This window comes from Staurois parvus, unplaced genomic scaffold (genome assembly GCF_062004578.1).
Source record: "Staurois parvus isolate SC_StPar_1 unplaced genomic scaffold, SC_StPar_1.0 ptg000454l, whole genome shotgun sequence".
NCBI lineage: Eukaryota > Metazoa > Chordata > Amphibia > Anura > Ranidae > Staurois > Staurois parvus.
In genome coordinates this window covers 4,384,652-4,399,050 of record NW_028318250.1, presented here as the reverse complement: position 1 = coordinate 4,399,050, position 14,399 = coordinate 4,384,652, and the positions used below count along the sequence as shown (strand labels likewise).

The following is a 14,399-nucleotide window of genomic DNA, read 5'->3' as shown; positions in this document are numbered from 1 at the left end:
AATCCGATGCCAAGTGTAAAGTTTGGTGGAGGGGGATTACGGTGTGGGGTTTTTCAGGGGTTGAGTTTAGCCCCTTAGTTCCAGTGAAGGGAACTCTTAAGGCGTTAGCATACCAAGACATTTTGGACAATTCTATGCTCCCAACTTTGTGGGAACAGTTTGGGGATGGCCCCTTCCTGTTCCAACATGACTGAGCACCAGTGCACAAAGCAAAGGTTCACAAAGACATGGGTGAGCGAGTGTCGGGTGGAGGAATCTGACTGGCCTACACAGAGTCCTGACCTCAACCCGACAGAACACCTCTGGGATGAATTAGAGCAAAGACAGTGAGCGAGGCCTTCTCATCCACCATCAGTGCCTGATCTTACAAATGCGCTTCTGGAAGCATGGTCAAACATTCCCATAGACACACTCCTAAACCTTGTGGACAGCTTTCCCAGAATAGCTGAAGCTGTTATAGCTACAAAGGGTGGGCCAACTCAATATTGAACCTTATGGATTAAGACTGGGATGCCATTAAAGTTCATGTGCGTATAAAGGCAGGCGTCCCAATACTTTTGGCAATATAATGTATATTATATATTATTTTTGTTTTTTGTTTTTTGTTTTTGTTGTATTTGTAGGGTTCCTTTAAGGGTCCAGCACCTTATGACCTTTATATGCCAATCCCTTGCCTATTAGCTTTGAAAATTAAGAAAACTGAATTTTAAAATACAGCTCCCATTAACTTCAATGAGGTTCACGTTAAAGTTCACAATTTGTGTCTTTTCTTGCTGTGTTTGCCAAACTCATTACCAACAGAATTCTTTGTATTGTTCTTGCATATATTTCTATACCATACATTAGTTAACCATTTGAGCTTCAAAAGGGTTTGCCTCCTTCATGTACAGGGCAATTTTTTTTGCTATTCAGCACTGTGCTACTTTAACTGGCAATTGCTCAGTCATGCAACACTGTACCCAAATGAAATGTATAGATTTTTTTTACAAAAATAGTGCTTTCTTTTGGTGGTATTTGACCACAACTGGGTTTTTTTATTTTTTAAACGAAAAACAACCGGCATTTTTCTAGAAAATATATCCAATAAAGTCAAATTTCTTCATAAATATAGGCCAACATGTATTCTTAAAATTCCTAATAAGTTTATATTAATTGGTTTGTGTGAAAGCTATAGCGTCTACAATCAAAATATACAGTATATATTATATTGTTCAATCCTGATGTACTGATGGCCTATCTCATTTCTTGAGGCCCCTAAAATGCCAGGACAGTACAAATACCCCCCTATTTTGGAAAACAGACAGTCAGATATTTAGTAAGAGGCATGGTGAGTTTTTTTGAGTTATAATTTTTCTGTCACTTTTTTTTGAAAATAAAGAAACTAAATAATTTTTTTTTTCACCATTTCATTTTTTTTACACACTGTCACCACTGCAGTACAGCGTCATTATAAGACTGGTGTGGTGGTGACCAGGGACACTGACTGGTGACAGTATGTATAAAATAAATAAACAGATAATTAAATAATTTTTAATTACATTTTTTTTTCTTTTATAACATTTTAATCTTTTTTGGTGACACTGTACTACTCAGCGGTAAGGAGGTCAGTTGACTTTATTATACACTGCTATTGGTTATACAATTATACAGTGGCCATCCCTATATAAGCAGTAGCTTTAGTTGTCATGAATGGGTTTCCCATTCATAAACAGCTTGCCTTTGGTTGTGATCTGTGACTGGCTACAGCTAATTGCAAGGTACAGGTAGCCAGATACCATGTGATCGCTGTGGGCCAATCATAGATCACAACAGTAAGCAAGCTCTCCATGCTTGTTTACCAATCATAGTGGTCACATGATACCCGGTTACAAACAGGTATGGTATTTGGTCTAGTCTGGATAAGAGCAGTATATGATGGACAAGGACACCTTTGTTATGATGCACTAAGCAGCCTCTTGAGATTATAGCCCTGACATTCATCAAAAGAGATGACATAAGCTATTGCAGGATACCCAACCTTACCTTTTTTCTTCAATACATTTTTATTAATTTTAGGTTTAACAAGCTAAAGGATACATAGTAAAGTAACATATCAACATGTTTGTATAAACCAGTGTTACATTGGAAAATGGTACGGCCCAGACCTTTTACACTGAATATCGGTAGTTCAGTTATAACCTTCTTATAACTTGCATTAGGAAAATATACAGGAAACCATTGCTGAACTATCTTTTGGAAAACAGTAAGACCTATATTTCTCTTGGTACAGATTTCCTTTAAAGTAAAACTAAAGTCATTTTTTTTTTCATTTTGGATAGCATAAGAGAGGGTAACCACTGTCAGGTTTTTTGTTTCACCACGTCCTTCCCAGAGGCACCACCCGCACAGAAGTGAGCCAAGCCTAAGAGTTCAGCTTCATTAATACTCTCTACAGTAGCATTGTGACAAAATAAAATCTACCCTGACCACTTCTTAATTGTGCATCTGTTTGAAGTGAAAATCTGTCTCTTCTTCACTTCTATATCTGTTGCTGAATCATGAAAATTTGTCTGTTTGCTGTCCAGGGTTTAAAAAATATGTGAACCCTTGCCTATTCAGTTTAAAAATGAAATGCAAGGCAAAACATCTGTGCAAATGCAAATACAGTATATATATATAAACATTATACATGCTTTTTTAATCTTTTTTGTAAAAGTGCTCACGTGATCTCTGTTTTCAGCTGTATAGAGAGTTTAGAGTGGTGGTGGTGGTGGAGACCAGGTGTGTGTGTGTGTGGGGGGGGGGGGGGGGGTCAGCAGGAGGCAGAGAAAAAGTAATACACAGTTCTTCGCAATGAAGAGCTGGGCAAGGGGATTTGTCAGCACAAGTCTGACCATTGGAGTACAGGCAGGCTGTGCTCCTAAGCAGAGTGCAAAGAAAAAAATTAAATAGGAAACGGGACTGGCAGGATCACAAGGTATTTCACACAAAGGTAGCAAAACAGAGAGAACAGGATACTTTTTAATACAAGTACATGGTACAGCAGGCACATATGGGAATAAGAAGTGTTGGGGTGACATACACTTTAAGATGCAGATGCCAAAAATATGCAGAAAAACTATTGCATAGATGTCGCTAATTAAGTTACAGCTGCATTTCAATCTAATTGTGTTGCTAAATTGCTTGATAAATGTCCCGAATTATGTACCTAGTTTATGATTATTAAGTAAGAGATCAGACACTAGTAAAGTATGATCCCTGTTTAGTTTGAAAATGAAATCTAGATTTCCAACAATTGCTTTAAAGGGATTACAGAAACACTAGTGTCACATATATATTCTTTTTGCTTTTGTAGGTCAGTTTGTGCGTTTTGCTTAAGAAATGGGAATCAAAAACCATCGGATCACACTTCAAGGTGAGTGGAAAAATTTTCACAAATATATCCATGGGATGGTTTAATGGAGATGAAGAACTGTATATTTCAATTGTTCACCGGTAGAAGATGAATTCTAGCTGGTTACCTTGGGTTATTGTACTATAGCGGTGAGTGTAAATAAGTACATGCTAATTTTAAAACTGCATGGTGCTTATATCAACATGTTCAATGCTATAGAATTCCCTTTAATTTTAGAGATCATGCTACGTACACAGATTTGGAAAAAGATGACCTCTGGCAATTTCAGTAATATCCCCAACACTCCGGGCTGTGTGCAAACATTATTAAGTCAACGTGCACAGTTGAAATATCCCTAAGGAATTAAACATGCGTGTTGCTGATTATTCCTAGAGGAATTAAAGGTGATTTTTAGTTTCATCAGTTTTTTTTTTTTGCTGCATGATATTCTAGAGACCTCTTCTGGTAGAGAATTATGAAGTGTCCAAAGATGGAGATTCCTTGGCTATCGCTGGCAATAGCTAAATGGTTAACACTATTGTCTTTCAGGACTTTGGCAATGCAGTTTGATAAAGCACACTATCTGTATTGCTTGCGTTTCCTTCCACAATCAAGAAATATGTGCAAGGTTGAATGACCTACACCCAAAAGTGGCCTGCTGGGTGCATATGAGGACACTTTACCCTCCTTTAAGCTGAAGTAAGCCTAGATAGGATTTGCATTTTTCTTGCTGCAGCAAAGGTGAGATTCCATAATCAGACCTCAGATTAGGTGTTTCTACAACTACTGTAGAATCTCTAGAAAATATAAGTACCCACATGGTGATCCAGGCCATCAGCATCCATCTGTAACCTAAGTACCAGTTTTGTGTGGTCTTTGCTATAGAATTCAACCATGGATTCAATAATGATCCTCCTATCCCTGACATAGACTGCTTTAAGGGGCAAGGTCAGATTTAGATAAAAAAAAATCTAGCTTCCACTTACAGTATCCCCTAATATATTCTAAAATAATCCCCACACCCTACCTAAGTACCTGCTTACCTTTCTCTGATGATAGCAGCCTCTCTTAGCGCTTACATCCTCCATTCACTTCTAAACGTATGGGTAAGAACCAGGGGAGGACTGATAGATCATGGGGCCCCTGGGCAATAGGGGATCATGGGACCCCTGTGTCCTCGCCCACACCCAAAAAAGCCTATGAAAAAGCCAATGAAAGGTACCAGGGGCATCTCATGGGGCCCCCTACTGACCCTGGGCCCTCGGGCAGTGCCCGAGTTCTTGAATGGTCAGTCCGCCCTGGTAAGGACTATTCAAATGTATGGTGGTTGCCATCTTTATGGAGAAATCAGTTGGCACCTAGGTGTGTGTGTGTGTGGGGAGGGGATAGCTTAGAGTAGGCTAGAATATAGGGAGTGGGGGCTGGAAATTTTTACCTAAACATGAATTTTAAATCAGTATTAACCACTTGCCCTCTGGAAGATTTACCCCCTTCCTGACCAGGCCGTTTTTTTGCTATTCGGCTCTGTGCTATTTTAACTGGTAATTGTGCTGTCATGCAATGCTGTACCAAAATGAAATATATGTCCTTTTTTAACATAAATAGAGCTTTCTTTTGGTGGTTTTTGATCACATCTGGGTTTTTTATTTTTTGCACTATATACAAAAAAAGACCGAAAATTTTGAAAAAAAAAAAGATATTTTTTAATTTCTGTTATAAAAAAATGCAATAAACTCAACTTTCATCATAAATTTATTTTGCTACATGTCTTTGGTAAAATAAAAATCCCAATAAGTGTATAATAATTGGTTTGTGTGAAAGTTATAATGTCTACAAACTATGGCATAGATACACAGCTTTTACTTACTGACTTCCTATTACATTTGTTGAGGTGCTAAAATGCCAGGGCAGTACAAACACCCCCAAATGACCCCTTTTTGGAAATCAGACACCCCAAGGAATTTAATAAGAGGTATAGTGAGTATTTTGCAGATCTTATTTTTTCTCAAAAGGTCTTGAAATATAAAAAAAAAGAAAACATATGTTTTTGTTTTCTTTCTTTATTTTCCAAAAACCTGTGGCAACAATAAATGTGATCTGCAAAATACTCACCATGTCTCTTACTTTCCAAAAAGGGGTCAATTGGGGAGGGGGGTTGTACTATTCTGGCATTTCAGGGCCTCTGAAACTGTGATAGGTAGTCAGGAAGTGTAATCAGGAAATAAAGCCCTATACTGTAAAAGTCTGAAGGTGCTTATTGTATTTTGGGGTCCCGTAGGCAACTAGACTGCCAAAAAGTCTCTCACATGTGGTATCCTCATACTCGGGAGAAGTAGCAAAATGTATTTTGGGAAGTAATTCCACATATACCTATGGCATGTGTAAGCAATATATCATTTAGGTGACAGCTTTATGTAAAAACATTTTTTTTTTAATTTTCCAAAAACTTGTGGTAAAAAATAAGTTCTTCTTTTGACTCAACATGCCTCTCAGCAAATAGTTTGGGGTGACTACTTTCCAAAAAGGGGTCATTTGGGGGAGTGGGTGTTGTTATCTTGGAATTTTATGCCCAGCATTAGAAGCTTATGCCACACATCACTCACTTTTCTAACCACTTGAACACCAAGCCTTTTCTGACACTTTTTGTTCACATGAAAAAAATCAGTATTTTTTGTTAGAAAATTACTTTGAACCCCCAAACATTATATATTTTTTAAGCAGACACCCTTGAGAATATAATGGTAGGTGTTGAAATTATGTATGTATCACAGTACTTGCACAGCGATTTTTCAATTATTTGAAAAAAATACACTTTTGTAATTGTAATGCACAAGAACACAATATATTGGCCAATTTGTTGGTGAAATATAAAAGATGATGCTATGCTGAGTAAATAGATACAAAACATGACATGCTTTAAAACTGCACACGCCCCATGCAATGGCGACAAACTGCATATATTTTTAATATCCATAGGCGACACATTGAAAGCCTTTACAGGCTACCACTTTATATTTACACAGGAGGTCTAGTGCTAGAATTACTGCCCTCAATCTGACGCTCGCGATATGCATGATGCAACTGCTGTCTATAAACCAACACCTGACCGATGCTGGCATATGTAATTGTGCGCAAGCACGGGGGGATGAGGGTGCTTTAAGTTTTTTTTATTTTTACACTGTCCCTCTCATTTTTTTTATCACTTTTATTGTTATCACAGGGAATGTAAATATCCCCTGTGATAGCAATAGGCAGTGACAGGTACTCTTTTCTGAGAAACCTGAGGTCTATTTGACTCTAGATATCTCCTCTGTCCTTAAATCATCTTATCTCATCAAGATCGGTGTGATCAGACGCTTTGCCAATTTAAAAATGGCACTGTTTATACTGTTTATACCAAAGTGATGACATGCTCGTAGCTTCCAGTTTCTTAGACTACATAGATGATTGAAGCCATTCTGGTCTCCAATCAGCTCTATGGTCAGCTGGCAGAAACTCCGGCTGCATTCTCAGGTTCTTCCCGATGGAACGGGACAGCCTGAGAAAGCCATACATGGAAGGCAGCGGGGGGGGGGGGCATCTCCTCCCGCTGCTTGTAACAGCAATCCTGCAGTTAATTAGCCACTAGGATTGCTTTTACATGGAAGCTGCCCACCGGCTAAAAAAAATTATACCAGGACGATGCCTGCAGCTGCAAGCATCATCCAGGTATAGCCCCTCAAAGTCCAGTGATGTACCAGTATGTTGCTGGTCCTTGTTGGGCATATACGCTATGTTCTTTTTTTAATGCAGCCTGTGGGCTGAATGAAAAAAAGGGAAGAAATCTGTGCCAGAAAAGTGTGTGGTATGCCCACCATTAGAATATACCACCCTGCATCCACCCACTTCTAATGGTGGGCACACAAGAAATGTTCTTTTATTTCATTCAGCCCGTGAACGAAGTACCTAACAGATTCCTCTATTCACATTGATTTTAAATATATGCCGAAGCATAGGAGCGATCCACCCACTAATCACCCCAGGCCCCCATGATTGGGCATATATGTTCTTTTTTAACTGCGGATGAAAAATTTCAACCAGCAGCGCTGTACACAGTGACGTATATTCTGAGATAACACCCTGTTGCTGTCAGAATAAACAAATCAGTACTGCAGCTGAATGGCATTCCTGCAAAGAAAACAATAATGATTAACAATAAAACAGTAACAATAGAACAGTAACTCAATAATACGACAAATATTTTTGTGGGGTTTTTTTTTATTATTTTTATTTTACTTTTTTATTTTTTTATGTTTTTTTAAATTTTATTATCTCTTTTTACCTTTTTTTAAATAACTTAAACATTCCAGATTTTCGGGTATCTCAAAATGCAGTAGCCAGTTTCCTGGCTACCTAACATCTTTCAAGACCCTGTATAACTAGTGTGTGGTAGCAACAGAAGCAGCCCTTGAGGCAGAGACCAGGTTGGTCAGGACAGGAGGGACAAAAAAAGTGGGTGTCATGCCTAATTCCGTGTCTGCTACAGACAAGACATCTTTTTGAGGTGACTTTTGGGTTGGTGTACCAGGAATGGCATCAGAAAAATGCCTCTCTTCCAGCCAGCTCACTGCATCTGGGTTTGGGGTTTGGGCCACAGCCCTTACTGGATACAAAAGGACTGTGATGATCTCTTCCTGAAATTTTAGGAAGGATCCACTTTGTCCAGTTGCTTTGTAAAGCACAAAATCGTTGTACAGAGCCAATTGAAATAAATATACAGACACTTTTTTCTACCAGTGTCTGGCTTTACGGAAAACTAAGTACAGCTTCATCATCTGGTCCTTAAAGTCGACCCTTTCCATGTTAAGGTTTTAGTTGTGGACACAGAGGGTTTTCTCAACAACACCAGCTGCTGTGGAAATTTGGATGGTTATGCCTGCGTGAATGGAAGACAGGATGAAAACATCTCGTTTGTCCTTCCACTTCCCTGCAAGCAATTGATAATTTTTCAAGCAGGCTTTCTCTCCCTTTCTAAGGCGGGTATTTACAAGCTGTTGGGGAAGTCCCAGCGATTAGGTCGCACGGTGTCACATGCGCCAATTCTAAGATTGTACAAATGTCTAAATATTGGCACGCTTGTATAAAAATTGTCCATTGGTACCCCATATGGAAAAAGGATGACACCAAGTCCTAAACTATCTTGCCACTGCTTCCCATGTAGTCTGGGCATTTGGGGGGCTCCATGTGACAATGTTTTCCCTCGTAAATCTGAAAATGATATGTAAAGCCTGTTGCCCTCTCACACCTCTTATACATTTGATCCCATATCTGGCACGCTTGCTGGGGATGTACTGTTTGAATGCAAGGCGACCAGTAAACTGAATGAGGGACTCATCCACGCAGATGTTTTGCTGGGGCACATACACATCTGCAAATTTCTAGTTAAGGTGATTTATGAGGGGCTGAATTTTGTAGAGCCTATCATATTCAGGGTCACCCCAAGGACAACAGAGTGTAGAGTCGTTGAAATGCAAAAATTGCATTACATTCTCATATATATGCCTGGCCACGACAGCACAGAACTTGGGCATATGATAAATCAGGTCTGTGGACCAATACAACGCAATTCATTCTTTTTAGTAATGCCCATGTTGAGGATTAGGCCCCAAAAAACGTTAAATTCAGAAACCATAATGGGTTTCCCTGCAAATGGTCTGGCAAGGTTTGAATTTGGGATGGCGGTAATGAATTGTGCATATAAATTGCTTTGATCCACAATCCATCCATACAGATCTTCTGCGAAAAACAGTACCAATAAATCAAAGTTAGTAGTTAAATTTGTTGTATCCAACTGAATTCCAGGTTGAGCAGTAACTGAGGGTAGTATCGGGTGTTGTAGAATTTGTGGACTGACAATTAGGATTTGAAAGCACATCTGGAAGGACACTATAGGCTCTACGGACCTGTGTTGGAACTCTTGGTGGCTGCAGGACACTACTTGTGTTAGCCACCGCGCCAGCTTGTACTGCACTTATGGGACTCGTCATGTCACCAAGTGATACTGCAGTGCTGGTATGTAAATACCAGGATGTACTAGGCCGCTGGTGCTGACCAGTTCACCAAAAGGTTGAGTGGCACTAGTACTGGCACTCTGCAGCATATGAGAATCATCATGCAATTGTAACACCTCAGCAACATGGGAATGGGGTTGGGTATGCCTGACCTTAGCAGAGACCTCTACTCCATTGTATGAGCTATCTGTCAGGGTGCTGCTGCTCTCTACAGGTTTGTATTCTGAGCCTTACTCTGTCAGTGAGGCTTACCCTTCACTCTCTTGTGACATACTTAGATTCCTGTAGGTCTCTTCACTAGTGTACCTTCCGTTGGACATTTTGGCCGCTAAACGTATAGGTACCTAGTGCGACTCACGAGAGAAAGAGCACCTGGCTGTCTGGGACTGCTTGAACTACTACAAAAAATGTACCTGCTAGTGCTAGCATAGATCAGGCCTGATCTTACTAACCCTGCAGTTTTGTGTGCAGTGTATCAAGTGACAGTGATCTACTGACACTGCACTTGCTAGGGGAGAAGGGGAGGGGGGTTAAGCGTGGGGGCTAAACGCAGATGCTGGCAGGTGTCGGGGCTTATCCTGCTAATGCTGCATTTTTGGGAACACTATACTATTGTGAACGTTGGTATAGTTCTGATCTGATCGAAGATATTGATCTGTTCAGACACTATACTAGCAATGAAGGTTTATTGTGTATGTGAACGTGTTCCTGGCAATCAAAGGGTTAAATGTGATGAATGATGTAGTGGCAGGCAATCTTGCGCTATCTGGGAAGGACGCTGGCGCTATCTGAAGTCACCCGTGACACCAATACAGTGATCAGTAAAAAAATCTGTAGACTATAATAATGACACTGGTGACAGGATATTGAAAGGGTTAACTGGGGGCCAATCAGGGGGTTGTGACCTAGCTAGGTGCTTTAGTGTAAAGTGTACTGCTTTTTTACGTGGATTTGCTTTCTTCTCTCTTTGGAACGGGAAGTACTCCAGGGAGAGAAGATTGCATAATTTCCTGTGCATGAGCACAGGAAGACCTCTGATTTGGTCCAGGGCAAACAACACTGGCCTAAATCTGGTTAGTGTACGGTGCTGTACTGAATCACAGCAGCGCAGGGTCGGCGAGCATGTCCGTGAACATGCTGGAGTGCGGATCACATAAATATATGTGATTTTGAGCAGGGAGTTTAACTGGTTAAACCAGAAACCAAAAATTTAATATTTTGCAGTTTACCAATCATTAGGTGTAGTGGATGCATCCGTTTTCTTTTTTTCCCCCTGTTTTCACCTGGTGAACATACCTCCTGTATTAGTGTCCCCACTCTGGATGAAGGAACACAGAGGCACCTTTGGACAGCAGCATTGTTAATCTGGGGGGAGTGTTAGATGGATTAGTGGATTTAGATACACTAACAAATTGAAGACAAACGGCAGCTCGCACTGCAGTTACAGCAAACAGTTTTTCTTTTGTAATAAAAGTTATACATGAATTAATAAAAGCTGGGGTTTTGGGGGTGCAGGGGGTGACTTATCGGAATCTGGAAATATTATTACCCCTTACACATTCCTGTGGTAATGTCAATACTGTGATTCAAAGTAGTTAGTTGCAAGGTAAGAAGGTTGTAAATCCAGGTTTTGCATTCTCCTGAGCTTTCTGGGCTCTGCCCCCCGCCATCCCTCTGCTTCTAATAAAAAGGGGAAGGGCTCTGCTCAGATCTCTGACCCATGACCTGCAGAGGAAGAGAGAAAAGGCACAGCAGAAAGATGTAACCATCGGCAACATTCTGAGCACCTTTAAGGGATATTTACTTGGAACCAGGACTTTTCCAAACTATGAACTCTTTCCTTGGAAGGTATGCATTGGGCAACCTATGTTTAGTTACTTAGGGATTGGCTGTTGTTGCACTGTTGGACTGTACTGTTGAGGATACTCAGTAAAGTTCCATTAACCATTTTATGCCTGGTCTGACGTTCCTGCAAATAGGGTGCATAGGGGTATAAGGCATATCACAAAGAACAGGGCCTGTTACACACAAAGAGGATGAAGAGAAGGACATGTAGTTACTAAAAGTAACCAACACAAGGGAATGATATAGCAGCCAAACAGCAGGAGTATGGTACCAGCAAGGGAGATGGGTTCTCTGCATAGTGGGGGGAGCGGTATGTTTTCTTCCCGAGCGGTCGGCACTCCAGCTAACTGGAACTGCATCTGGGACCTCAAGGACTGCATCTGAGACCTCAGGTACTTAGCCGCAGGTACAGAAGGAGTTAACCAAGTTAAGTCGTGCACACAGGAGGCTTACACGGTGTCATGCAAGAACCTGTATTCTATCACTGGAAGGGAGGTGATAGAGGAACCGAACTGGTAGAACGGGACTTTGCTCCATGGTGTCTCCTTCATTCCAAGCACAGGTGTACAGTATGTATTGTGAGAAAATGTGGTGTGTGCAGCAAAATCCTAGGGTATGATACAGATGTACCACAGGTGTGTGACTCACTTCTAATTCAGGGTGCCCTTAATGCTGAGTTTGCAAAAACGTGGCCCTGCCTGGTCACAGGCATTAGTGAGCGTGTACATTGGAGGTAGAGGGTTAAGCAGGCCATACATTATGCAATTTTCTTTCCTGGAACCACGGGTTGCAGGAAAGAAAATTGATCGATTCCCCAATAAGCACAGTCAGTATTGATGAGGTATCCCTCCCACAGAGCTATTGTGATTACTGCTAGTGGCTATAATAGCTGCTAGCAATAATCCCATGAAAAATCTGACACCTGGTTGTATGCAAGTTGTAAAACAATTGACTACAATCAGCCTGCCCATAGATGGATAAAATCCCAGCCTGTCCCTGTTGAATCGGGATTCAAACCTTCTATGACCAGCTTAAAGACTGTGGTACAGGCAAGGTGGCCCAGCCCACACACGATTTAAAGAGGTTCTAATTATTGGCACCTTATCTGAAACACCCGATTCCAAATTTATGAATCTGTTGTGGTGATAAATGTAGGGGTATACTTTTTCTATATGACCAATCTGCATTTTTGTTAATTTAGATGATGAAAATGAATACACTATGACAATTTTATGTGTAAATTGTTTAAGTATATCACCTTTATCTATAGGCACTAGTTGAATCAAGAATTACTGTTTGCCTGTTCAGATATGCTGAAAAAAATTAAGGGCAGTTGGCTGATTTCACATTTTGTGGACTTTCACGTTGATATACAGTCATGGGCAAAAATATTGGCACCCCTGCTTTTCTATCAGGTAATGTACATTTTCACCCAGAACATTTTTGCAATTTAAAATGTTTAGGCATTTTTATGTTTATTTCTTTTGTTTATATTGGTATGACACAAACTGCCAAATCTGACACATTCCAAAACTCTAAAAGTGGACTGGACAAAATTATTGGCACCCTCAATTTAATGTTTGGTAGCACACCCCTTGGAAAAATATTACTGAAATCAAACGCTTCCTGTGACCATCGATGAGTTTCTTACACCTCTCTACTGAAAGTTTGGACCACTCATCTTTTGCCAACTGCTCCAGGTCTCTAAGATTGGAAGAGTTCCTCTTCCCAACTGCTGTTTTGAGATCTCTCCACAGGTACTCTATGGGATTGAGATCTGGACTCATTGCTGGCCAGTTCAATACTCTCCAGCTCTTTGTCTTAAACCATTTCTAGATGCTTTTTGAGGTGTGCTTTGGGTCATTGTCCTGCTGTAAAACCCACCATGACCTCTGACGGAGACCCAACTCTATGACACTGGGTCCTTCATTGCACCCCAGAATTCTTTGGTAGTCTTCAGAATTCATAATGCCATGCACACGGTCTAGACATCCAGTGCCTGAAGCAGCAGAGCAGCCCCAAACATCAGTGAACCTCCACCATGTTTGACTGTAGGGACTGTAATCTTTTCTTTAACCCCTTGACACTGACCGCACGCAAATTAGCAGCCTCATAGAACTGGATTTTTCTGTGGGGCCACTAATTTGCGTACATGTCTTTCTGCTGGGAGCGTGCCACACGGCGCATTCCCAGCACAAAGAACAGGGTGTCACTGAGACCCCGGGTCCCCGTCTAATGACCGGGACGTGGAACTCCTATTTCCAGGTCACCTGATCACTGTGATAGCCTCTGGTTGGCTGTCACAGTGATCAGTCACTGTGAAGCCCACCCCCCTGTTTTCTCTCTCTGAATGGAGGAGAGAGATACAGTGTATCTCTCTCTGTCCTTTCAGAGAGAAAAAAACAAGTGTGTGTAGAAAATAAATAAATAAATTAATAAATACAAATAATAAAAAAATAAACAAAAATACCTTTTTGTTTGATCTCGGCCTCTGCCAGGGTTTGTGTTTTGATCAGGGTCAAATGTCAGGGTCAGGTTTTTTTTTGGGGGGTCAGTTTTTGTTTTTTACATTTTTAAATTAGTATCAGTGAAAGTTAGTGGGCTGTACTATGGGTACAAACAACTAACATACACACATGTGGTATCATTGCGATCGTCAGAAGCAGAAGAAATTATTTTGGGCTGTTTTTTGGTTGTAGGTTATGGTAGTAGCAAGAATTATACAGATAACTTTAAAAAAATGTTTTTTTTTTTACTATTTTGGGCCAGTTTTCCTTTGGTAAGAAAAAAAATCAGGAGATATCCATTACCATTTACCACCAAATGAAAGCCCAATTTCACAAAGTAGTTGTGATGATATGTACGGTTGCAAAATTGTGCTTAGGCATTTAGATTTGTTTTACCTTTAGGCGTGAAGGGGTTAAAAGCCTTGTTTCTTTTTCTGAAAATGGAAGAATGATGGGCTTTACCAAAAAACTGTTTCTTTTCCTGAAAACAGAAGAATGATGGGCTTTACCAAAAAACTGTAATATTGTTTCATCCGTTCACAGCACATTCTCCCAGCTAAGTTTGGCAAACTCCAATCTGGCTTTTTTATGTTTCTATGTCAGCAGTGGGGTCCTCCTGGGTCT

General features: G+C 40.4%; 1 protein-coding gene across 1 annotated transcript in view; it reads left to right on the top strand.

Annotated features, from left to right (window-relative positions):
- LOC149452945 (uncharacterized) overlaps positions 1-14,399 on the top strand; it is a 92,716-nt gene that overhangs the window by 32,590 nt on the left and 45,727 nt on the right. The window contains exon 2 of the mRNA XM_089688792.1: positions 3,335-3,394. Coding sequence (XP_089544918.1) covers positions 3,361-3,394 — 34 coding nt within the window. The 5' untranslated portion in view covers positions 3,335-3,360. The remainder of the gene's footprint in view (positions 1-3,334; positions 3,395-14,399) is intronic.